General features: G+C 51.1%; 14 protein-coding genes across 14 annotated transcripts; 4 read left to right on the top strand and 10 right to left on the bottom strand.

Moving 5' to 3' along the window:
• Nucleotides 1–361: 361 nt before the first annotated feature.
• On the top strand, nucleotides 362–1023 carry ACHE_11914A (uncharacterized protein; the record flags this gene model as incomplete). The annotated part of the gene is made up of 2 exons (XM_043276536.1): nucleotides 362–406; nucleotides 472–1023. The coding sequence occupies 2 exons, from the start codon at nucleotides 362–364 to the stop codon at nucleotides 1021–1023; spliced, it is 597 nt and encodes a 198-aa protein (XP_043133034.1).
• A 985-nt stretch (nucleotides 1024–2008) lies between these two features.
• On the bottom strand, nucleotides 2009–3500 carry ACHE_11913S (glycoside hydrolase family 76 protein; the record flags this gene model as incomplete). The annotated part of the gene is made up of 3 exons (XM_043276535.1): nucleotides 2009–2596; nucleotides 2647–3347; nucleotides 3401–3500. 3 exons carry the CDS (start codon nucleotides 3498–3500, stop codon nucleotides 2009–2011), a joined length of 1389 nt encoding a protein of 462 aa, XP_043133033.1.
• An 812-nt stretch (nucleotides 3501–4312) lies between these two features.
• Nucleotides 4313–4705, bottom strand: ACHE_11912S (uncharacterized protein; the record flags this gene model as incomplete). The annotated part of the gene is made up of 1 exon (XM_043276534.1): nucleotides 4313–4705. The coding sequence occupies one exon, from the start codon at nucleotides 4703–4705 to the stop codon at nucleotides 4313–4315; it is 393 nt and encodes a 130-aa protein (XP_043133032.1).
• An 880-nt stretch (nucleotides 4706–5585) lies between these two features.
• Nucleotides 5586–7326, bottom strand: CCT2 (chaperonin-containing T-complex subunit CCT2; the record flags this gene model as incomplete). Its single annotated transcript, XM_043276533.1, has 3 exons — nucleotides 5586–7020; nucleotides 7090–7247; nucleotides 7324–7326. 3 exons carry the CDS (start codon nucleotides 7324–7326, stop codon nucleotides 5586–5588), a joined length of 1596 nt encoding a protein of 531 aa, XP_043133031.1.
• A 236-nt stretch (nucleotides 7327–7562) lies between these two features.
• ACHE_11910A (WD40 repeat domain-containing peptidylprolyl isomerase) lies at nucleotides 7563–9547 on the top strand (the record flags this gene model as incomplete). The annotated part of the gene is made up of 3 exons (XM_043276532.1): nucleotides 7563–7620; nucleotides 7680–8060; nucleotides 8109–9547. The coding sequence occupies 3 exons, from the start codon at nucleotides 7563–7565 to the stop codon at nucleotides 9545–9547; spliced, it is 1878 nt and encodes a 625-aa protein (XP_043133030.1).
• A 271-nt stretch (nucleotides 9548–9818) lies between these two features.
• ACHE_11909S (uncharacterized protein) lies at nucleotides 9819–10714 on the bottom strand (the record flags this gene model as incomplete). Its single annotated transcript, XM_043276530.1, has 2 exons — nucleotides 9819–10221; nucleotides 10278–10714. The coding sequence occupies 2 exons, from the start codon at nucleotides 10712–10714 to the stop codon at nucleotides 9819–9821; spliced, it is 840 nt and encodes a 279-aa protein (XP_043133029.1).
• A 1694-nt stretch (nucleotides 10715–12408) lies between these two features.
• On the bottom strand, nucleotides 12409–12809 carry ACHE_11908S (uncharacterized protein; the record flags this gene model as incomplete). The annotated part of the gene is made up of 4 exons (XM_043276529.1): nucleotides 12409–12413; nucleotides 12471–12619; nucleotides 12687–12730; nucleotides 12789–12809. 4 exons carry the CDS (start codon nucleotides 12807–12809, stop codon nucleotides 12409–12411), a joined length of 219 nt encoding a protein of 72 aa, XP_043133028.1.
• A 1744-nt stretch (nucleotides 12810–14553) lies between these two features.
• ACHE_11907A (uncharacterized protein) lies at nucleotides 14554–15653 on the top strand (the record flags this gene model as incomplete). The annotated part of the gene is made up of 3 exons (XM_043276528.1): nucleotides 14554–14842; nucleotides 14890–15307; nucleotides 15362–15653. The coding sequence occupies 3 exons, from the start codon at nucleotides 14554–14556 to the stop codon at nucleotides 15651–15653; spliced, it is 999 nt and encodes a 332-aa protein (XP_043133027.1).
• A 395-nt stretch (nucleotides 15654–16048) lies between these two features.
• ACHE_11906S (SDR family oxidoreductase) lies at nucleotides 16049–17021 on the bottom strand (the record flags this gene model as incomplete). The annotated part of the gene is made up of 3 exons (XM_043276527.1): nucleotides 16049–16296; nucleotides 16350–16715; nucleotides 16772–17021. The coding sequence occupies 3 exons, from the start codon at nucleotides 17019–17021 to the stop codon at nucleotides 16049–16051; spliced, it is 864 nt and encodes a 287-aa protein (XP_043133026.1).
• A 247-nt stretch (nucleotides 17022–17268) lies between these two features.
• ACHE_11905A (uncharacterized protein) lies at nucleotides 17269–17949 on the top strand (the record flags this gene model as incomplete). The annotated part of the gene is made up of 1 exon (XM_043276526.1): nucleotides 17269–17949. The coding sequence occupies one exon, from the start codon at nucleotides 17269–17271 to the stop codon at nucleotides 17947–17949; it is 681 nt and encodes a 226-aa protein (XP_043133025.1).
• Nucleotides 17950–18077: 128 nt separating this feature from the next.
• ACHE_11904S (uncharacterized protein) lies at nucleotides 18078–18576 on the bottom strand (the record flags this gene model as incomplete). Its single annotated transcript, XM_043276525.1, has 2 exons — nucleotides 18078–18376; nucleotides 18426–18576. 2 exons carry the CDS (start codon nucleotides 18574–18576, stop codon nucleotides 18078–18080), a joined length of 450 nt encoding a protein of 149 aa, XP_043133024.1.
• A 172-nt stretch (nucleotides 18577–18748) lies between these two features.
• Nucleotides 18749–19288, bottom strand: ACHE_11903S (uncharacterized protein; the record flags this gene model as incomplete). Its single annotated transcript, XM_043276524.1, has 1 exon — nucleotides 18749–19288. The coding sequence occupies one exon, from the start codon at nucleotides 19286–19288 to the stop codon at nucleotides 18749–18751; it is 540 nt and encodes a 179-aa protein (XP_043133023.1).
• Nucleotides 19289–19372: 84 nt separating this feature from the next.
• Nucleotides 19373–19906, bottom strand: ACHE_11902S (uncharacterized protein; the record flags this gene model as incomplete). The annotated part of the gene is made up of 3 exons (XM_043276523.1): nucleotides 19373–19571; nucleotides 19623–19702; nucleotides 19766–19906. 3 exons carry the CDS (start codon nucleotides 19904–19906, stop codon nucleotides 19373–19375), a joined length of 420 nt encoding a protein of 139 aa, XP_043133022.1.
• Nucleotides 19907–20476: 570 nt separating this feature from the next.
• ACHE_11901S (uncharacterized protein) lies at nucleotides 20477–21741 on the bottom strand (the record flags this gene model as incomplete). Its single annotated transcript, XM_043276522.1, has 2 exons — nucleotides 20477–21268; nucleotides 21334–21741. The coding sequence occupies 2 exons, from the start codon at nucleotides 21739–21741 to the stop codon at nucleotides 20477–20479; spliced, it is 1200 nt and encodes a 399-aa protein (XP_043133021.1).
• Nucleotides 21742–21750: the final 9 nt, after the last annotated feature.

Below are 21750 nucleotides of genomic sequence, written 5' to 3'. Positions count from 1 at the left end.
GCTATGCCTTGCGACTTTCCATTTCGCGGTCGTGTATGCCTTCTGGGGGGCAGTATTGCAAACATTCGTTCTATGGAATGGCCCGTATGATCAGCGCGGGCCGCAGGGAAAACTGCTGGAGAAAGAAGCCTTACAGGGAGCCTATTTTAGAGCCTGCGCTTAAGGAAAGGCTGTGAGGGAAAACACTAGGAAATCACAGCCTCCGAGCCTTGTGTTTTTATTTCTATCTTGATATTAACTTCCGGCCTCATTTCATACTTACTCCTGCGCCCGGAATTCTTCGTTCTGCTTATTTACGACTTGGTGTTAGACAGTGAAGCCTCTCTACTTCATTGATATCGCACTTACAAGCGATTTAATCATGTCCGCTGTTCTCCTCTTTTGCACCGCCCAGGTGCCAGCGCAAGTACGTTCACCACCTGATACCAAATCCTAACATACATGGATCCTCTGGTCTAACCTCTCTCGCAGCTCATCAACAAACTCATGGAAGACTGCATTCTTCCCGACCCCGATTTCACAATGAACTTCTTCAGCCTTGTCCGCACCCCCGACCAACCCGACGTCGACGACTGGGCGACCGAACCCCCAGTCGATTATTTCACCACCGGTTTCCTGGGCAAGACAGATGCCGAACTGCGCCGGTTTCCCACAGAGCGCATTCCCCAGGTGGAACATGGGCAGACTGTTGACAAGAGGTGGGTTGCCGTTTTGGATGAGCAGTCTATGAGCACGCAGACGGTCGTCCTGCACAACTCGTATGCGAAAAGTCTGTGGGATGAAGTTCGTCCGGGGGAGCCCATTCCCGCTGGCGGGAAGTCCTTTGAGGACGGCCGGATTTGGTGGAAATGGCGCGTTCCGTTTAAACACGCGTGGACGTTTTATAATAGTCTTGAAAGTGACCCTACGGCTACAACGTTGAATCAGTATGCGAGGCCGGAGTTGCATAAGGACGGGGTGGTGGATATGGACACAGTACAGAAGATCATGGATGGTGACATGACAATAGAGGACCTTAGTTAAGCCCAGGGTGTTTCCTATCGGTACAGGATGCAAGACTGGAGGAATTATACCCTCAATGGGTTGAGCCAGTGCATGTTATTGAGGCTACCTAAAATCAGGACCTCTCATTATATCTATATAATCATCAACAAGAAACAGCAAACCCAACTCCATACAACACTTTCAACTCCCACAAAGGCAGGTGCGGGTCATATTTATCCTAGATAGTCTTATTCTTCTTAGCAAGATGCACAACTGGTAGAGCAGTGGGTTGTGCAAGTCGGTTGGGGGCGTCACGGAAAGGCCTGGGCCCAGGACCTCGTTAAGGCGTAGCCACGGGCAACCCTGACCAGATCATCCCATGGCCTCTTTCAAGCGGGGTGCACGGTCTAGCGACGATCCTCAACGAACTCGTTAAGGCGCAGGCACGGGTGATCGGGAGGACTGCGAAACTGGGGACACAAGCTTGGTTAGTGAAGGACGGCCGGGGTATCCTGCAGGGTCAGTAGGGGTACTTTCAGGCAGCATTTGCGAGACTTGGTCGGCTGGCAGAGAGAGATCTCGGCTGGTAACGTGAAGCAGGGAGACTTCTCCTTCTGGGGCGTGGCACATAATGGCAGCGATGGAAGAGCTATGAGGACTCGACAAAACTGTCTATGTGGCCTGAGAGGACGGACGCGTATGTCGGTATGCAAAAGAGATGAAAACCAGCTACCTCACTCGCACTGAGGGCCTGAAGTCTAACAGCCAAAGTGGTGTCGTCCTAGTGGAGAAGGTTCTACCATTCTTCACCCAAGAGTACGGAGTACAGTCCGAAAGGAAAAGAGGAAACGAAAAATCACATTACATGCGGATATCACTGAAGTACCGAGCAGAAACTATACATATGTCGATCTTCACAATGCTCGCCAAACGCCACCCAATAACAGAAATGTACACCCAAGGAAAGACGAGAAACGACTGCTCATATATATACAAGTATGCGCAATGTAACAAACACAGGAGGTTAACCCCCATATACCATCCAGGTCATGGCGACACCCCACATGGCCACAAACACCACGGTCACAATCCCAGCCCCGGCACGGTCTCCTGTTGAAATGTCCGGTAACTTGCCGGGCTGCTCGTTTTCGTCTGCGGTACCCGCAGTGGGGTCACTCTCACTTTTTCCGCCTGTGTCGGCAGTGAAGGGCCCCTGTTGGTTCCTTTTGTGAACGAACATGGTGGATGAAATGACGCTCAATGCACTCATGTCCGACTCCATCGACGTCGACCCATCCCACGTGTCTTGGTACCATCGTCGTCCACACTGGGTGCCGTCATCCCCGCCCGAGCATTGCTGGGCAGCTCCTTTGGCTGATTCAAGAATCTTGGGCATAATCTCGTCGTACGTGTAGGGTACAAGCTCCGCCATACCCGTCAACCATGAAGACAGGAAACCCTTGAAACAGTCTTGGTTCCGGTCACATTTCATGTTTGGCTCACAGGAGATTTCGGACATGGTCTGGCCGCCATACTTCTTGGGAAAGAAGGTGCGGAAGGTGGTCCCAAGCAAGCCGTCGATGCCTTCTTTCCACTTCTGATCTCCATTTGTCTGCTCATGTTAGCATAACATATTGAGAGCCAAATTGGGAGGGAACATACAATGTTGTACATGTAGGCGGCTCCACCGAGGTATTGACCATAATTGTAGGTCCACTGGAGGTCACCATGATCGGTGCAGTTTGCCTGCATGTTGGTGGTATCGGCAATGGTCCAGTCAGATTGTTTCAACAACGGGGTCGTGGCACTCCAATCCCAGATCTTTTCCGCCCAGTCGAAATAGGTTTGGTTGCCGGTATAGCGAGCCAGACGAGCGGCCAGCTGAAAGAGACCACCGTTGGAAACGGCGTTCTTGATCATGTATCCTCCCTGGTAGGGCCAAATCTGCCAACGCAAACCACCACCGCAGGCAGTGGTATCCCAACGAGGTACCTGAGTATTGAATACACCCTGTGCTAGCGATACCCACGACGAGTCGCCTTTGCGCTCAGGGAAGTTGAGTTCGGCGGCGGTAATGGCGGCCAAGCCCCAAAAGACTTGATCATCGTTTCCGAGATAGTTGCTCTGGTTGTCGGGGAAGTAGTCGTCATTGCCCTTTTGCCATAACATGCCCTGCTGGGTGACATCGTTGTAGGAGTCGTCGCCGGTCCAATGCCAGTACTGCATGAGGGTCATGAACAGGGCGCCACCTTCCCACCAGGTACCGGGCAGCTTTCCGGGGACGAGATCGCTATCGGATTCGTTGGAGTGGTAGTAGGACATGGTGTTGTAGGCGGCTTTTCCGGCGATATCTTTGATGGATGCTAAGGTCTGTTAATGACTGGATAGGATGCCATCTGCTATGAGCGCAACTCACCCTCATCGTCCACGTCAAGAGTGAGGCCGTTAACCATGCCCTGGCCAGCCAGAAGAACGGCCAGGAACAGAGATTGAAGCCATTGAGGTGCCATGATCATCACACAGCACCCTCGAAGCAGAAAAGGGGAAAGAAGGTCAAGTCGAGGTGTCGGAACGAGCGGGGAGAACGGAGCAGGGACGATGGATAGTACCGGCAGGGTCTTCTAGAGAAGCATGTCGCTGCGTAGTTTTGATAAAACGAATGACAGTAAATAAACAGAGCAAATAGAAGGGAAAGAGAGACAACGAGCGTGAGGCAGAAATAAAGAGGAATAAAGAGAAAAAGAGGAATAAAAACGAACGAAGACGGCCATTTTTCGGGGGCGTCACGATCCGTAATTACAGGCCCCACTGTCCTTGGCGATCCTTGGCTGTGGATTGTGTTATCCAATGGGAAAGGTTCATCGGCTGCAGAGACGAAAACGGACGGTTATGTATGGTAATACCAAGACTTGGCGCTCAGGGTCCGGACTCGGCGGAGGAAGTTATATATAGGAAAGGAGGCAGCATAGTATACTAGATTTGACTACGGAGCAGAGAGTATATATTTATATCCAGGGAGTTCCGTTGAGTGACTTACTGTGTATATACTCTCTACATACTCTGTGTTTGTACAGTAGATCTCGGGTGATCGATCGGTGGAGTCCCGTCCCAAGGATGAGCACTCCCTGACACTGATCGTCCGTGATCTTCTATGTCCGTCTACTACAGACTACAGAGTATGGATATACTGATGACATCTACATATCTTGACATTCAAGTTTTCTTCAACGTTGAATACACTCTTATTGAGACATGGTCCACTGTGGGGCACCGTAGCATATAAAGTAGTCTACATGCCGAGTAATACATTCAAGTAGCCTCCTCCCTCTTACTCGCAGTTGTTCGCAGGGCAACCCCCATGGATAAACCGGTAGGAACTCCCAGGGTTGTCTTCCAGGTTAAGGCACGTATTGCTACCACTGATCGCCCAAAAGTGCGGAACGCAGCTGCTCTGACACCCACAGCTCTCCCCCGGCGACGCCAGGAGAGCAATTCCCCCCAGGTAAGGTCCGTTATACAACACAGACCCCCGGCCACGTTCAATCAGGCAGCCTGGATTCTCGACGTTGACAGAAATCCCGCAGTTCACGGAGCAGTTGGCATCGTCACAGAATCGGGCCCATCCTTTTACACTTCTGGTAACGGTGGAGTTGGCGGGCGCAGCGTGGGTGGTTGCGATCATAGCCGCGAAGAAGATGATAGTATTGACGGTGAAACGCATCTAGATAATCTTTGTTAGTAGTAATTCAATTAGGACGCCAGGAAGATGTTGGTGTACCTTGATGAAGTCAATTGAGATTGATAATACACTGTGAAGTGAGAGGAAGAGATGGCCTTTATATAGGCCAGCAGGAGACACTCATTTACTACCATACTATGGAACAGGGTCAGCCACTAAGGATGAACGCCAAACTGTTGATTGTAGCACTGAATCCATTTGCAGATAAAGAATTCTAAATGGCAGTTCCTCTTCAATAATATGTATCACTAACAGGTACAATATTAAAGCTAGCAGTGAACAATAAAGAAAGTTCCATAGGGCTTGGGCTGGTTTCAGGGGCAACACTCGATTGTTTCGACTCGATTTCTCTTTCAATGGATCCTCAGCGTGCTGGATATTGTCGACACTAGTCCTGCATCCTCATTTAGTATAGCTCTCGATCAGGATAATAATATACACCGTGATAGGTTCAGGGCGTACATTATTGCAGGATCTAAAGATGCTGTATGGATTGTGGAATTATTCTGGGGCTGACAATTATATATCCGTACGACTGCAGGTACCCTTGATCAACACGAGGAATACCTTGTTAGTTCTATATTAGAGCGCAATAACATATGCTTATTCCCGAAGAAAGCGCCCGAAACATAAACTGCAGGCCTGGTGTGACATGCTGCAGGTCTGCAACCATGCATTCTGCAGGAACAAACATGCTCGCGGTATATTCGGGGGATTATTATGCTGGTAGTTGGCCAGAGACCCGACATGACGGCTCGGTTGTCTACTTCAGAGAATTCATGCTTTTATTACCATACCACATCTATCGCTAGATTAGACTCCAAAGCATCTCCCCTGTACATCTCATAACCTATCATGACCCTTACATACGCTCGCGACGGCGAGGAGCAGCACGGATGATGTTGTCCACACGCAGCAGAAGCTCAGCCGCCTCGGAAGCGGAAGACACAACTGCCTTCTTCAACTTGTAACTCTCCACAACACCCAACTCGCGCATGTCCGCAATACCGCCACCGGGCGTCAACAGGTCCAACCCAGAGCTGGACATGCCGTTGTTGATCGCCTGCCGTAGCCGGGTCACCAGATCGCTCGAGTCCAGACCGGCGTTGTCTGCCAGGATGGTCGGGAGCTGCTTCAGAGCGTGTGCGAACGAGTCGACTGCAAGCTGTTTCTTGCCAGTTGTGTTCTGGGCCGCGTGCTCAACAGCCTTGGACATGACCATCTCGGCACAGCCACCACCCAGTGTCACCCGAGGGTCCTTGACAGTCTGCGAGAGAACAGCCAGAGCGTCGTGCAGCGACCGCTCAGCCTCGTCAAGCAGTTGCTCTGTAGCACCACGCAGCACGATTGTGCATGCCTGACCGGCAGCAACGCCCGAGAACTTGATGAGGGTGTCTTCACCCACAATGACTTCCTCGATCAGGTCACACTCACCCAGCTTGACCTGCTCGGGGTGCTCGAAGGTCGAGGCGATCTCGCCACCAGTGACGAGAGCCAGACGCTCAATGCCGTCAAAGTCGGCGTGCTCAATCGACATGATACCAGCCTCGGTGAACAGCTGCTCGGGCCAGTTGTAGATCAGCTGGCGGTTAACAAAGCAGTTGATACCGTGAGCCTTGATCCGCTCAACCTTGGCGCGCATCTTCTCACGCTCGGCCTTCTCCAGCTCTGCAAGCTTGCCCGTCGACTCGACCTTCACCCGAGCGCCAAAGATCTTCACCTTGTCCGTGTCCATAGCAGTGTTGGCCACCAGAATCTTGGCCTTCTCCAGACGCTTGGGCTGGTTGACACCGATCTTCTTGTCGAGAATGAATCCTTCGTCAAGGTAGGAGTCGCTGAGCTTTCCACCAGCCTTCTTGATAATCTGGATATGACTGAGATCGGTCGAGCCCTTGAGACGTAGCACGGCGTCACAGGCAAGAGAGGCGAAGTGGTCGCGGTCCTGGGACAGGACCTTGGAGCTGAGGGTAGTACGGGCGATGGAGTGGAGGTCTTTCCGGAACGCCTCCGTGTCCTTGCTGCGGTCGACGGCGGCCTTTTCGAGAGCGGCGAGGGCAGCCTGGCTGGCTATCCGGTAACCCTCGATGATGGTCTGGGGGTGAATCTTGCGATCCACGAGCTTTTCAGCCTCCCGGAGGAGTTCTGCGGCCAATACGGTCACCGATGTTGTTCCGTCACCGACTTCGTCATCCTGAACCTTGGAGATGTTGACCAGCACCTTGGCCGCGGCGTTATCGAGGGCAATCGCCTTGAGGATCGTAGCACCGTCATTTGTCACGAGGATATCGCCGGTCGATCTGTCAGAATAAAACCCCAATATCAGCATTGCCCCTGGTCTCGTTGTCCGTCACCCCGCATCCACGTACGCTGATTGTAAGATCTTGTCCATTCCCTTGGGTCCCAGCGTCGTCTTCACCAAGTCACCAACTGCAATGGCACCGACAAAGGCGGAGAGACGTGCATTCTCTCCCTTCTCCTCGATCACGTCGTCCGCGAAGATTTGCGTAGGATTGGCGAAGGACGCCTGCAAACGGTTAGCTGTCCATACCGGGCAAGAGAAGACAGATTTAACTGGAGCAGAACAAGGCAATAGCACGTACCATGATGAATATGCAATATTAAGATGAAGAAACAGCTACCTCACTTAGAAATAAACTGGCAGCTCAGGGGTTGACAAGTCGAGGATTCTGGGACTCTTCGATGCGGGACAGAAAAGTTGGTCCCAAAAGAGAAAAAGCCGCTGCACACCGCCCGCGTCTCCTTGTGCCTTTCTCCGGATTCTACTACTAGCATAGCTCCATTGCATCTTGTTGTCTATTTTGATAGTTATTATAATCCAATGGCTGACTCGCGACTCCCTCCGAATAAACGCCCCCATGCGGCAGTCGATGAAGACGGTTTGTTGCACCTGAGCTCACGCAGCAGGATCGGAGTAGCTAACAAGCACTGGCTGTAGAGAATGAATCCTCAGACGAAGACGATTTCGGTCCTGCATTACCGTCTGCAGATGCCCCGAAGAAGAAGCGAAGAAAGCTTCCTTTCGAGAAGGTCTACGTGAATGCGCTGCCGGCGTCGTCGCGGTACTCCAAGTCGCTCATGCACAAGGACCAACTATCCTTCGTGACGATGACTCCGTTTACCGATTTCCTGATTACGAGCTCGGCCGATGGGTTTGTCAAGTTCTGGAAGAAGATGGCCGTGGGTGTGGAATTTGTCAAGGAGTTCCGGGCGCATCCTCCTGAGAAGCTTCGGAGCGTGAGTGTCAGCGCCGATGGGAGGAGCTTTGCGACGACTGGAGCAGACAAGACAATTAAGATCTTTGACGTTGTTACATTCGGTATGAATGTACTGTAACTCGAAGAGACACCTGATGCTAACTTTTAAGACCTTCTTTCCATGCTCAACCTAGAATTCGTCCCCCGTTGCGTTTGCTGGGTGCATCGACGAGGCGCATCGATACCATTGCTGGCTGTTACAGATGAATCAAGCAGTACGATCCAGATCTTCGATGGCCGTGGGACGAACCCTACTCCTTTACATATAATCAAATCGATACATCGGACACCGGTGGCCACAATGGCATTCAATAACGCATTCGACTGTGTCGTTTCCGCAGACGAATCGGGCATGATCGAATACTGGCGAGCCAGCGACGGCTCGTTCGAGAAACCGGACAACGTTTTCGAGCTCAAGTCGTCGACCAACCTATTTGAGTTCAAAAAGGCAAAGTCTACGCCAGCATCGCTGTCCATCTCACCAACCGGTCAGCACTTCGCTACGATCTCCTTCCCCGACCGCCAGGTGCGGATTTTCGATTTCGCCAGCGGAAAGCTATATCGCAAGTACGATGAATCTCTCGGCACAATCAGCGACATGCAACAAGCCGGCACGGCGATCTATCCACTGGAGACAGTCGAGTTTGGACGACGACTAGCGGCGGAAAAGGAACTGGAGAACCCAGTGACCATCCCCCGGGTGAATGTGGTCTTCGACGAGTCAGGCCACTTCATCCATTACGGCTCCCTCTACGGCATCAAATGCATCAATACATACACGAACCGAGTGGTGCGGGTATACGGCAAAGATGAACCCTTCCGCGCCCTCAACCTAACCATGTACCAAGGCCAGCCACAAAAGAAAGGAGTCACAACAGTCTCCATGGCAGCCAGTTCCAACCCCCTCCTCCAAGAAGCCGAAGAGCGCGACCCAATTCTCGTCAGCACGGGCTTCGCCAAAGTCCGCTTCTATCTCTTCACCAACGAAACCGACGCCTCCAAGTCCAACCGCGACGTACACAACGAGCGCATCCAAACTGGCGAAGGCCGCGGCGCTAAGGAAACAACGCAACGCGCCAACGAACTCGGCACCGCAGCCGTTCTCCACACTACAATGGGCGATATCCACCTCCGTCTCTTCCCCTCTGCCGCACCCAAGGCCGTGGAGAACTTTACTACACACGCGCGCAACGGGTACTACAACAACACCATCTTCCACCGTGTCATCCGCAAGTTCATGATCCAAGGCGGTGACCCGCTGGGCGACGGGACAGGCGGCGAGTCGATCTGGGGCGGCGAGTTCCCGGATGAATTCTCGACACTGAAGCACGACAAGGCGTATACATTGTCGATGGCGAACGCGGGACCGAACACGAATGGGAGTCAGTTCTTTATTACAACGGAGAAGACGCCTTGGTTGGATGGGAAACATACGATTTTTGGGAGAGCAGTGCAGGGCATGGACGTCGTGCATAAAATTGAGAATACGAAGACGTACAAGGAGAAGCCGGAAGAGGATATCAAGATTGTTAGCATTACGGTCTCGTAATTGTATATAGCTTGACCTAGAGCATGATGGTAATCACGACCACAGACAGAATGATTGCTTGGAAGTTGGAACAAGAATCAATTCATCATAAAAACAAGTACGAGTGATACCCATAGCAATAAATAAATCAATATCATCCAACGCCGATCATGCAAGATTAACTCGACAGATAACGTCGCGCGGTCTTGATTGCATGTGCCATCCGGAGATTCTTGGTATCATGATTGTAGTCGGTGGCCAGAGAAAAGAGAAGAAATATAATTGTAAAAAACTACCGGGGCGACGCCGCCCGGATCAAGTCACTGTTCCTAGGCGACTGCACAGGCGACTGCATCTGTCGCTGCAACCGATTCCGGGACGGCGTGCGTCCAGTTCGAGGATTGGTAATCGCCGTGCGCGAGCTGCTGGCAAATGAGTCTGTATTCGCGCCTTCGAAGCGACGCGGCTGGGCCATTTCGAGATTCGGATCGAAAGAACCGGGCTGGTTGAGAGTCGGGTCGGACTGTTGCTGGCGATTGAGCAGGAGACCGCTGCTGCCTCGACTGCCGCCGTGGTAGAGGTGAGGGTATTTGGCGTCGTGGCGGCGCTTGAGCCAGACGCCTAGGACGGTGAGGATGGTGAAGCCGATGATGAGGACGATGACCATGATAATCCATTGGTAGTGAGTCGACCACCTATGGCACGCATAGTGATTAGTCTGCGATCCGTGTTATTCTGGAATGTGACATACCAATCACCCCCGCCTCTTGGCTTCAATGTAGAAAAATTCTGCGATGGAGCCATTTCCGTATCCTCCAGTGGTGTCTCTAGTGTAGAAACTAAATCTCTCTTTGTGTTCTTGGAGCAATATTTGCCGTACCAGGCGTGGAGCAAGGCGCGATCGGAGGCAGTGCAAACCTGGTCGCAAACTCCATCCGGGCCGCTATGGAGTCGATCGATCAGGCTAGATTGGCAGAAACACGAAGCGATCGTCGCATGTTCGTTGTCAGCACACTCTCTCTGGGCCTGTTGGAGGAGCGAGCAGTTCACGGCGCATGAGGGAAAGGCAGCATGCCCTTGAGTTTGTGCCTGGTTTGGTTCCTGGACCTGGATTGGATTCCGGCTCAAGGCGATCACCGGCGAGAAGAGGCCGGAGAGGAGAGGAAGCAAAGCGAGGGACCTGACCATGATGAAGATAACAGATAAAAAGAGCGAGGAAAAGAAAGAGTGAGGGAAGAGGAAATTGCAGGATGAAAGAATCGAGTGAAGCAAGAGTTCAGCCAGCGCCCAAAAGGGAAAAGCCGGCCCAGTCTTCTCTCTATTCTTTAACTACCATTAGTTAACTACTACCACTACCACTACCACTACCACTGATTGACTCTTCATTATACCATCCAGTGTCACCCCGTTCCTTGCCAGGTTGCACTGTCCCAACGCCAATGCAATTGCCGCATCCGTACTGATACCACAAATGAAGCTGTCAAGATGAGACCAGTGCGGCATAATGCAACTTCCTTGTATCTCGTCCATGGTTCGCTGCCGTCAGTGATACTCTGCAGAGCAGTCAACTTTATCAATTATGGATCAGCATTATCAACGCCAGGGATTGCAGATTGATCGGGAATGTCGATATACTTCTGCAGCTTCTGGAATGCTGCCCCTTGATTGCTGCTCGCCTACCCCGCGTTGCCAGTGTGATCTATCATACAGTCAGTTAGTCTTCAGGTTAACTACCGGATTAGGTGGCCAGTCAGGCATATGCGGGAACAGATCAAGACGGAACTTTATGCAGTTACATGATACTGCAGAAGCATTTATTATGCGAATATGATTATTGACAGTCATTAATAACAACAGGGTATTTATTCCGAATTTTTGACCCTTTACCTAGCATTAACCCGCCATTCCGCAACCGGAACCCAAAGATACGCTTCCCATAGTGGGGACGAGAAATGATGCATGGTAGAGCATCAAAGAAGAGACTAACGGGATCTCCAGGGTGTCCACATGTGTCGTTCGACTTCCAGTATGGCTTGAATAGTACAGTAATATCTTCGTAAACAGGAGCGCTCAAACCACGCTCTTGAAAAAGCCGACATTCAAGCCCGGCAAATCATGGATGGTTCTAGTAGTGATATCTTTTAGGGTGTTTTGAATCTGTGAACGGCACCACTTGGTCTGTCAGATCGTTTAGTCCAACGATCCATACTGCGGGTTGTTGTAGAACAGCTCGAGGCGCAGGCCAGCTGCTCCATATGATCGTCCTGATTGCGTTCAGCTTGCTCTGGATGAGAGCGGCATCGCACAACTCGTTGGCGATAAGACAGTAAAATTCAACCTTTCGTCCAATCGCCAGAAGACCAAGTACCCTTGCGGCTTGGGCATGCGCCATATATCTGATTAACCATGACCGGGCTTCAGCAGTAGCGTGTGGCAATGCTACTAAGAGCGCCCGCCACCAAAGACATGTGCAACCAGGTAGCTCACTGAATACCGCGCATGTAAGCCGTCCGTTGTTTGATAAACGAGCAGGGTGTATTGTATGAACCAGCGCAGAGCCTGATGTAGAAGCTTATGCGGTATGATATAAGCGAGGACATGATATGCTGGCTCGGGAGCATTTTGCGTCAAAGCTGGGAAGGTAGACTTGACTTTCCGAAGAAACAGTCCACACGTTCGCTGTTAGGGTTGTATATGAAGAAGCGTGATTCTTCGAAAATCTTGTCACCCGTTCGCTCATTGGGATCGTCTGAGCTGCACAAGATATATCGTGTATCTCTCAAGGAACGGATATATAGTCGTTGGCTCGCCGAAATAACGATGTATGACTGCAAACGGGAAAGCACAGAACGGCAACAGCATCGTCCATGAAGCCGGAGGAGCTATTCTGCGCATGGTTAGCGTCGCTCCAATGGGTGCTCGAAACGATAAATATTGAACTTACCAAAGAACCAAGGCCATTCCAAAAGTATGAACGATGGTGGAGCCAGCATTTGGGCGCCTTCCTGCATCCATGCATGAAATGTGCTTTCCCTTTTGCTGTGTTCTTCGATATACTTGTCAACCCGGCAGTCGATTTCCGTTTCAAACTTGCTGAGAACGATGGTCAGAAATTACCCAAAAAGCCAAACGACTACACTAGCCAGTGATGAGTACTTACACTTTCACGAAACCGCGCGAGGAAACTATCGGTCCCACCTTGACCTAGAAGCCTGGTTAGCATTGAACTACATGTATATCAGTAGACAGATGCGCAACCTACCACAGTAGACGGCATCCGCATCCAGAGCCGAATCAACGCTCTATAAGGCATGACCTTATCGTTCGCCTCAATATTCACACAGATCGTGGCGGTTGTATTCGACCCAGATGCTGAAATATATGTATATATATATATATACGGCAAGACGTAAAAAAGGTGGTGTCCAGGGAGTAACATATTCACTGGGAACATCTGCGTCAAGTTAGCAATATTCAACATGCAGAGGAGCACATCGTACCAATATATACCCAAAATTATCCATCGTCGTAAAGTCGAAAACCACCATCGAATTCCATTCAAATGTAACGCGTCAGCGTCGAAGAAGCCGATAAATTGTGACCAGGGACGTTCATGTCGATGGGGCTGTACTCTGATCACAGGACTATTGCAGCTATAGGTGGAAATGGTTATACCCAGATGAAGACAGGTTGAAGCCATGAGAGTGAAAAACTATATATACTGGTGACATGGTATAAGAATGAATGCACGATTACTGGGTATCTGGCAAAATCTATGTTTTGCTCAGGGGGAACGAACCCTTCCGAAAGTCCTGGATATTTCTTTCAAGCAAGACAACGCAAAACAAGCTGCAAACTGATTATGCACAAAGCCGTTCCGTTTGAGACAGCATTTTGACATGCTATGCCATTGGATGTGTCATATACCAATCCACCCTACTTAGACATACCAGGATTATTCCCGTCGTACACTATTGTTTTGGTGTTTTGTCCTTCTTACCTTGGTATTCTTTAGGAAGGTCGGGCATCAATAGGTATTCGACCGGAACTAATGGTCATTGATTGCAGCTTGATAGGAACGGTATTACCCTGATGTGACTATGCTATTTCGTGCCTGATCATTTTCGTATGCTAGACCTTAACGGAAATCCCGAGACCCTCGGTAGACTAGCAAGCTCAAAGCTGACTCACTACGTTTTTACGGCCAGGGATTGTGTGGATGAGAACAGTGTTATTGCTGTGCTTGATGTCAACCCAGTTTCCGCCCTTAAGCCCTTATTCTTGGGTGGATGCAAGAGGAGAATCGATGAGAGCGTAACCCGAGAAACTCGAGCGTGTGTGAATAAATAGTATTCATTTGCAACGAGGCTTAATGCTGCTGACACTGGCAATTGTCCTTGGGTTTTCATTTCCTCGATATATGATTCTATTTATTGGAGAAAAGAAAATTCTTTTTCGAAGCGCAGCGTCTAGCTGAGGAGCGGACAGCGCTCGAGCGAGAAAAGGAAGAGGCAATTATGACGACGGACTCGGACACAGGTGACAATGTTAAGCGGAAGAAGAAGTCGAAGCGCAAGAAGAAAAGATGATAGAGGCCTTCAAATCCCCATATTATTTGCTAAGCTGATCAGCCTGGGCGCTTCTCATCTAGCCCCATGTAAACAGAGGGGAAACAACAAGCGTCGTATGCTCGGTTCTATGTATCAAAAATAATCATGGCGGTTTTATGTTCTGGACAGTGTGCTGGATTTCTGCAGCTACCATGGTCCCTGTACTATTATCCAACCTCGTGAACCTCGCATTCTCACAATCACATCTTTAGTAAATGGCTAGCCTCTTGCCAGCATGATTTGACTATTCGATCAGCTCCAACAATTGTATTGTTACTATCGGTGACAATGCAAATCCAAAAAGGAAACAGTATGCATCAGTACCGCGGATAGCCATGCCGTGACTATGATTTCATCTGGATAGACACCTCCAGATAATCAGCTGCCATATACTGCCGACAGACAGACAGCATCCCAATGCCAAGAACAGTCGAATACAGCGTGTTCAGCGGCTCTGAGAGCGGCGACATTCTCACCGAAACAGTCCAACGCACGATCCAGTCCAACGAAGCCCTCGTCGAGATCACACACGCGGGACTCTGCGGAGCGGACAAGCTATCGAAGACAAAGAATATCCCATTGGGTCACCACGGAGCCGGGATAGTGCGGGATGTCGGGTGCGCGGTGCAGTATGTCAAGATAGGCGACAGGGTCGGGTTCAACGGATCGCAGATTCCGTGTGGAAACTGTGATTATTGCATTGGGGGTGCGGTGTCTATTCGATGCTTTGGGGACTTAGTTGACACTAGACAGGCAAAGAGCAGTACTGCGTACAAAGTAAGCATTTCGAGAGAGTCGCGTCCTTTGCGACGCACGCTGTATGGCATGAGAACATGCTCATCAAGCTCCCCGAGGGTGTCGAGTCGAAATACGCCGCTCCACTCATGTGCGGTGGCGCGATCATGTGGGAGGTCTTGACGGCGAATGACGTGAGACCGGGAGATCGAGTTGGTATTCATGGGATAGGAGGACTGGGACACGTTGCTATTCTGATGTCGAGTGCGCTGGGCTGCGACGTGGTGGTGTTCTCCAGCAGCGAGTCAAAAAGACACGACGCGATGGCAACTGGCGCAAAGGAGTTTCACATCACGCATGATATTGTCCCGGGGGCTCCTGTAGCGCCAGTACAGCATCTTTTCTGGTGTCGTGATGGAGCGCCTGATTTTTCAAAGTGAGCAACTCTGCTAATATTTGCCCCGGATTGGCTCAGATCTAACACGCCCAGACTCATATCGCAAGTATCCTGCAGCGGCACCATATACATCCTCGCCGTAGGCCTCGAAGCAGTATCCGTGCCAATGCAGTTGGTGGTGAAGAACGGCATTCGGATCCAAGGATGCTCGAATGCGTCCCGGAAGACAATGCGGAAAATGCTGCAGTTTGTACGACTTCATGGCATTCAGCCGTGGATAATGACCTGGCCCATGACTGCTGATGGTATTCAGGATGCGTTCAAGGCGTTGAATGAGAGTAAGATGCGATATCGGGGAGTTCTTGTGGGAGAATTTGGGAATTAGCGTAGCCAGAGTTCAATATGAGGTATTCCCAACAAAGTAGCAAGGTTGTATCAGAGTTTGTCGTTGTCAGTTGGTGATTGTACGAATACGGATGGTAGTCGTAGTACGTATACCTAGGGTACCGGCATATACCCGATTGTACTCAAACAGAATGCCTGCTCTTCTTGCAGCTATAGGGACGTCCCGAATAGTCTTTATATGATCATCTTGAAAAGCCATGTCGCCCGCCTGTATTCTAGTTCAACGCATCAATCTATCCTTTTTCCTTCTATCGTACATCTATCGTCTAGCCTCTGGCATCGTTCTCGTACACCTCGTCTTTCCTATAGAACCGACATACCAATGCTTCGCCCAATAACCAAGTGATCTCGAAGCGTAGTGAGGGCTGCGTGAACTCAAGGCAGCGTGTACCCCCCGTCCACCAAGATGTCGGCGCCAGTCGTATAGCTAGAAGCGTCGGAGGCAAGGTAAAGGTAAGCACCCTTGAGCTCCTGTGCCTCACCTTCACGGCCCATGGGGATTTTATCTTTCCAGATGTTTTTGGTGTCTTCAGCAACGAAACTGGAAATCTCAGTTGCAATGTAACCCGGAGAAACAGAGTTTGCGCGAGCAAATTGAACCCATTCAACAGCAAGGGATTTGCCTGTATATCATTAGCATGGTGTCCGCTATCATAAAGTAAGGAGGCCAACGTACAAAGATGAATGACACCAGCCTTGGCAGCGTTGTAAGCAGCCTGAAGTTGAGGAATATTGACAATATGCCCGCTCATCGAAGCAGTGGCGATGAAGCTTCCATACCGGAAGCCTTCAATGTTGCCCTCTTTCTTCTGCTTCCTCCATTGTGCGGCAGCAGCTTTGGCGCAGTAAAATGTACCATCCAGGTCCGTTTTCACCACATTGCTATAATGGTCCACTTCACTGTCGACCATAGGACCTTGGGTCCAAGGAATACCAGAATTAGCCACCATAATATCGAGACGGCCGTTGAACTCCTTGACTACCAAGTTGGCGGCATTCTCAACGGCTTGAGGATCCTTGATATCTACTTGATAGGCCTTGCCTGAATAGCTGGTGAGCTCGCGAATATATTATTGGTCATCACCGTTTAGAGCTTACACTGAACTCCATACTTGCTCTCAATCTCCGCCGCTCGTTCAGCCGTCTTCTGATTGGAATTATACCATAGTGCAACATTCGCGCCAGCTTCAGCAAAGCCCTGTGCAACTGCGAGGCCAATGCCAGCACCGGCACCTGTGACAATTGCAGTTTTCCCTTTGAGACTGAAAAGGCCCATCAAGCTTTGGTGAGCAGGTGGGGTGGTATTGTTGTGGACAAAGTTGCCCCGGGCGATTGGGGATTCGGCCATGTTTGGTGAGGACGGGTTGTGATTGAGATTTCAATGGAAAGTATGGAAGGAGTCAGAGACATTGTGAACTGTGCTCGGAATTTATATGTCCATACCCGACTGTAGAAACCCCGGAACCGAATCGCTGCCGCCGGAACCGTGTATTTATATCGGCCCCACAACCAGATCTCCCCACGCGCTCCTGACACTTCCCACTTCCACTGAGACAGCTCTCTCGCCAAACACAGCAATCTCTACGAAGGACACCATGTCAGCCCAATACCCCGCGAGACAATCGCCCTCTCCCAACCCCGCCACTATGCCACCCCGCCAACTCTCCACACTCTTCACCTCGCTAAGCCGCGAATCGCGCCGCTGGTCCCTAACCCGGATCCTCCACAGCAACAACCCCATGGACATACAAGGTGAACTACGAGGAACTGCCACCTTCAAGCCGCTAGAACGGGTCACGGGCACGGGCACGGGTACGGATCGCGATATGGTATACCGGGAGGAAGGGGAGATGCCGAGCACGGTGGGGATGGGAATGGCGGGACTGCGGTGGTCGAAGAAATATATCTGGCGGTTGAGTGAGGGCGGGGAGATGAGTGTTTGGTTCGTGAAGGTTGGGGGTTCGAAGGGGAGTGATGAGGAAGAGGCGGATTATCTGTTTCATAAGTTTGATTTCAAGGACGGGTCTGCGGAGGATTCGGATGCTGCGGCCGGGGAGGATATGTTTGTTGCTGCGCCGGTGCCACCTGCAGCAGTTGGTGATACGGCTGTTCTGACCGCACGTGGCAATCATCTTTGCATAAACGATATGTATCGCACGGCATATGCGTTTCGAATTCGTCCGGAGAGCGGGGAGGTGCTCAGCTGGTCCAGTCGACATGTAGTCAAGGGGCCGAAGAAGGATCAGGACATTGTGAATGTCTACGAATCAACTTGATTGACGTCTATTCTCAGGCTAATGACCACGTTACGATTTACGACAGCCCACTTCACGAAAACCGTGCATTCATACTAAATGGCAATGTATATACCCAGCTCTTACATAACTTTGACTCCCTTTTGAACTCACAGCGTATACATAAAGTCCGGCCGCTCATCGCCCCGCTGCGCAAGCTGCTCGGGACTCAACCCCTCGATCCAATGATCACGCTTCCCTTGCTTGCGCTTGCGATTCTCCACTATCAGCAGGAGATACTGGATGAGGGACCCACCGAACAAGCATACAACGAGGTATCCAAGCATCACGCCATGGCCGGGGTAGAATTGGGGTGCATCACCGCCGCGGTAGACATTAGAGGCGACGATACCGTTGAGATTTCCCCATCCAATTACAACGCCCAGCGTGACACCCCTCTTGTAGACGCCTGGAGGGGTTAGCAATCGCCGACAATACAGAGCTGGAAGGCTGCTTACCTTCTGTGTTGTTGCTACACCACGCAATGGTATTCGAAACACATGGATAAATACCCATGGCAGCGAGGAAAACACCGGCATACCGAGCGCCAGGACCTTGCGCACCTAGCAACAAGGCATAACCAGCCATGCCGATGAGGGAGATGGCCATATTGGTGATACCACGCTGGCGCGTACGATCGGCGAGGAAACCGATTGAGACGGTTATGACTGCGGCGGCGGCGTATGGGGGGACGCTGAGGAGTTGTGCTTTGATCGAGGTGTATCCTGAGTTGTCAGTACATGCAACTTCAGATGGCAGAGGATGACAAACCCTAAACTTGTTAGCCAGCTGCATGAGACAAGAGAAAGAGGGAACATACTAGCTCTTCGATGATGGTCGGGACGAAAAGCGAAAATCCATACAAAGGCATATCCGCGCCCATATAAATAACGGCATAAAGCCACGTCTTCCAGTCCTTCATACTGGACCAGAAGTACACCATATTGAAGTCCTCCTTCTCCGCACTGGCCTGCTTGTCCTGTGCCAGTCTCCGCACCACCCGCTTCTTATCGTCAGGCGAGAGAAACGTGGCATTGTCAGGGAAGTCCTGGACCATCCAGAAACAAGCGACACCGATCAACACTGTGGCCAGACCTTCGAGAATGAAGATCCAGCACCAACCATGTTTGCCTCCCACGCCATCCATCAATGCGATCGCAGCGGCAAGCAGACCACCAAATGAACCAGCAAGGGCAGCACCGGAGAAGAAAATTGCCATTCGCACACCGAACTCGTCACGTCGGTACCAGCACGATAGGAAGTATCCGATTCCGGGGAAGAGACCTGCTTCTGCGAGACCGAGGAAGAAGCGAACTGCCATGAGACCTGCGCCATTGTGGACAAGACCCATGCACGTCATGCAGATACCCTGGTCGCGTCAGCAAAGGTTCAGGGTATAAGGGGTTCAACACGGAGTACTCACCCACAAAATCACAATGACGGGAATGAAGATACTAGGGCCCCAGCGCTTGAGCAGGACATTGGTGAGAGGCTCGAAAACCGAGTACGAGATGAAGAAGACAGTCAAGGCGATGTTATACTGGGTATCGGTGATGTTTAGATCCTCTTGCAGACCGGCGACCTTGGCATTTCCGATATTTGTCCTGTCTTCTGTCAGTCTTGTTCCGTCTTCAACCCGTGTGTGATGTGCGTACCGGTCCAGAAAGGCGACGAGGTAGAGTAGACAAAGCCAGGGGACGAGGCGCAGGTCTAGCTTCCACAGCAGCTTGCGGTCCTAGACAAAACAAATACACATTAGCTATGCCTCAATTCCAATTGACCAAATAGACAAACTCACCCTCTTAGCCCGCTCCTCCTCACTCACACCCTCATCCGGATCCTCAAAGCGATCCAATTTGGACTCCTCCGGCTCATTCCCCGGCTGGACCTCCTTCTCGGGATCCGAAACCCTGGACACATTGTCATCAGCTTTGGACATTCTGCACAGACACGAGACACAGCGTCAGTGAAAAAGGAACAATGTGGCCAAGAGGGGACCAATGCAGGCCGGAGATTCAGCTCCTTTTCAAACAACGCCGATCCGATAGTCATCTCCCTCGAATCCCGTGACCATGCTTGTTTGTGCTTATCGAGCACAGCATAACGCGGGCCGTGATTGGACGCAAGGAGGGCGGGGGATGCGCCGGTGAATACCGAAAGGCTTGTCGGGTATGCTTTTCCCTTTTGGGTCCCGCTAGCCGCCGCGCTTATCCTGATGGAGTTAAGCGGGAGTCCAATTAAATGTTATCTGCGGGGTATAAACCCGTGGCCCGTGGAAGAATAGGGGCTTATTAGCCATGGTCCATACAGAGTACCTGCTCTGTTATAGCACCCCGCTACCAAGACTCCGGTTATGCACTCTGGTATCTACTCCGCATTACTCGTAGAGCATTCCTAATGAGCGAATATATGAAGTCACCAAGAACCTGCAGTCGGTATGGGTATCGTCAATGCATTCTCTACAACAAGAAATCATTGAACCTATGTACAACCCCAGTCGAGCCTCCAATCATCCCGCCTTCGTCAACACCAACTTGCCCTGACTTTCCTTCAAAAAGCTCACACTGCACTTCCGAAAGTTGGGGTGTCCCTGGAGGAGTGACAACACCGCCGCTGCTGACTTGATGCAGTGAAATCGAATAGTAACTTGGCCGGCAGATGGTCCAGCCTTGACGCCTTCGATGTACGAGTGATAGGCCGATCTGTTGAGCACGCCGCAAATGTCCTTCTGGATGGTTGCGCTGACCTCCGAGACAACGAGACATCGACTGTATCCTTTGTTCACCAGATTGTCCATTTCCGCAGGCATCGGGTAGGTTGGAGTATTCACGAGGGCAACCTTGGCTAGGGCGGATCCAACTTGCAGTCCTTCCTCAGCATTCTCGACAAAGGTGCGCGCCTCGCTCTCCAACAGGAAGACTACAATCGCCGTGTTGTATCCCGTGATGGCCTTGGTATCAAAGAGGCGCGCGGAGTAAACCTCCCCGGACACATTCAGTAGCATCTGGCTCAGCGTGATGTTTGCAGGGAGGTTCTCGACCGTCACGGTGCGGTAGATGTTCGTTTCAGTCATCGAGGGAATGTAACGCAGTCCGTACTGAAAAACCAGGCGATTCGAAAGAGGTACACGAGAAAGGAGGTTGTGCGGGTAGTAGAGAGCATTGGCTTCTTCTTGCTGGTCGTCGAAGACGCTGCATCCTTTGATCGCCCAGCGAAACTGACCATCCCAGGGAACCGTCTTTGCCATTTTGCGACCTGAGAGGGAGTTGTTTTGGCTTGCATGACGAGCGGTGACTGGATTCTATATAGTACCGTGGGTTTGTCAGTGAATGAGAAGCAAGCACTTAGTGTTTGGTGATTGTTTACCCGCACTGGCTCCAAAATAGGTATCATGAGATGCTCCAACCGGCGGTCCAGGAGGGCAGAATCGGACGACTGAGACTCTTCCGCAGCATGAGTCGCCTTTGGGTGCAAAATGGGAACTGGAATAGCTTCCACGCCGTTGTCGAGGAGGCTCGAACTGCCCACAGCAGCCATGGCCTTGGAGCGCGCCTTCGCCTTCCCCTTCCTCTTACGACGAGCTCGTTTTCCCGCAGCTCCCTGGGATTGAGTGTTGCTGGAGGGTTGGGAGCCACGAGGGCAAGAGAGAGGAGAGTATCCAAATCGATGGTAGTAAACAAAGGTACAGAACGCGAGAAGAATGGAAAGAAATAAAACGAGGAGAGACCTGACGGGGGAAAAGCTGGGGGCGGGGAGCAAGTTGGGGACTTCCATTTTGGGATA

Source organism: Aspergillus chevalieri, chromosome 1 (assembly GCF_016861735.1).
Source record: "Aspergillus chevalieri M1 DNA, chromosome 1, nearly complete sequence".
NCBI lineage: Eukaryota > Fungi > Ascomycota > Eurotiomycetes > Eurotiales > Aspergillaceae > Aspergillus > Aspergillus chevalieri.
Note: the sequence above shows the minus strand (reverse complement) of the source record. Positions and strands in the feature narration are given on the sequence as shown.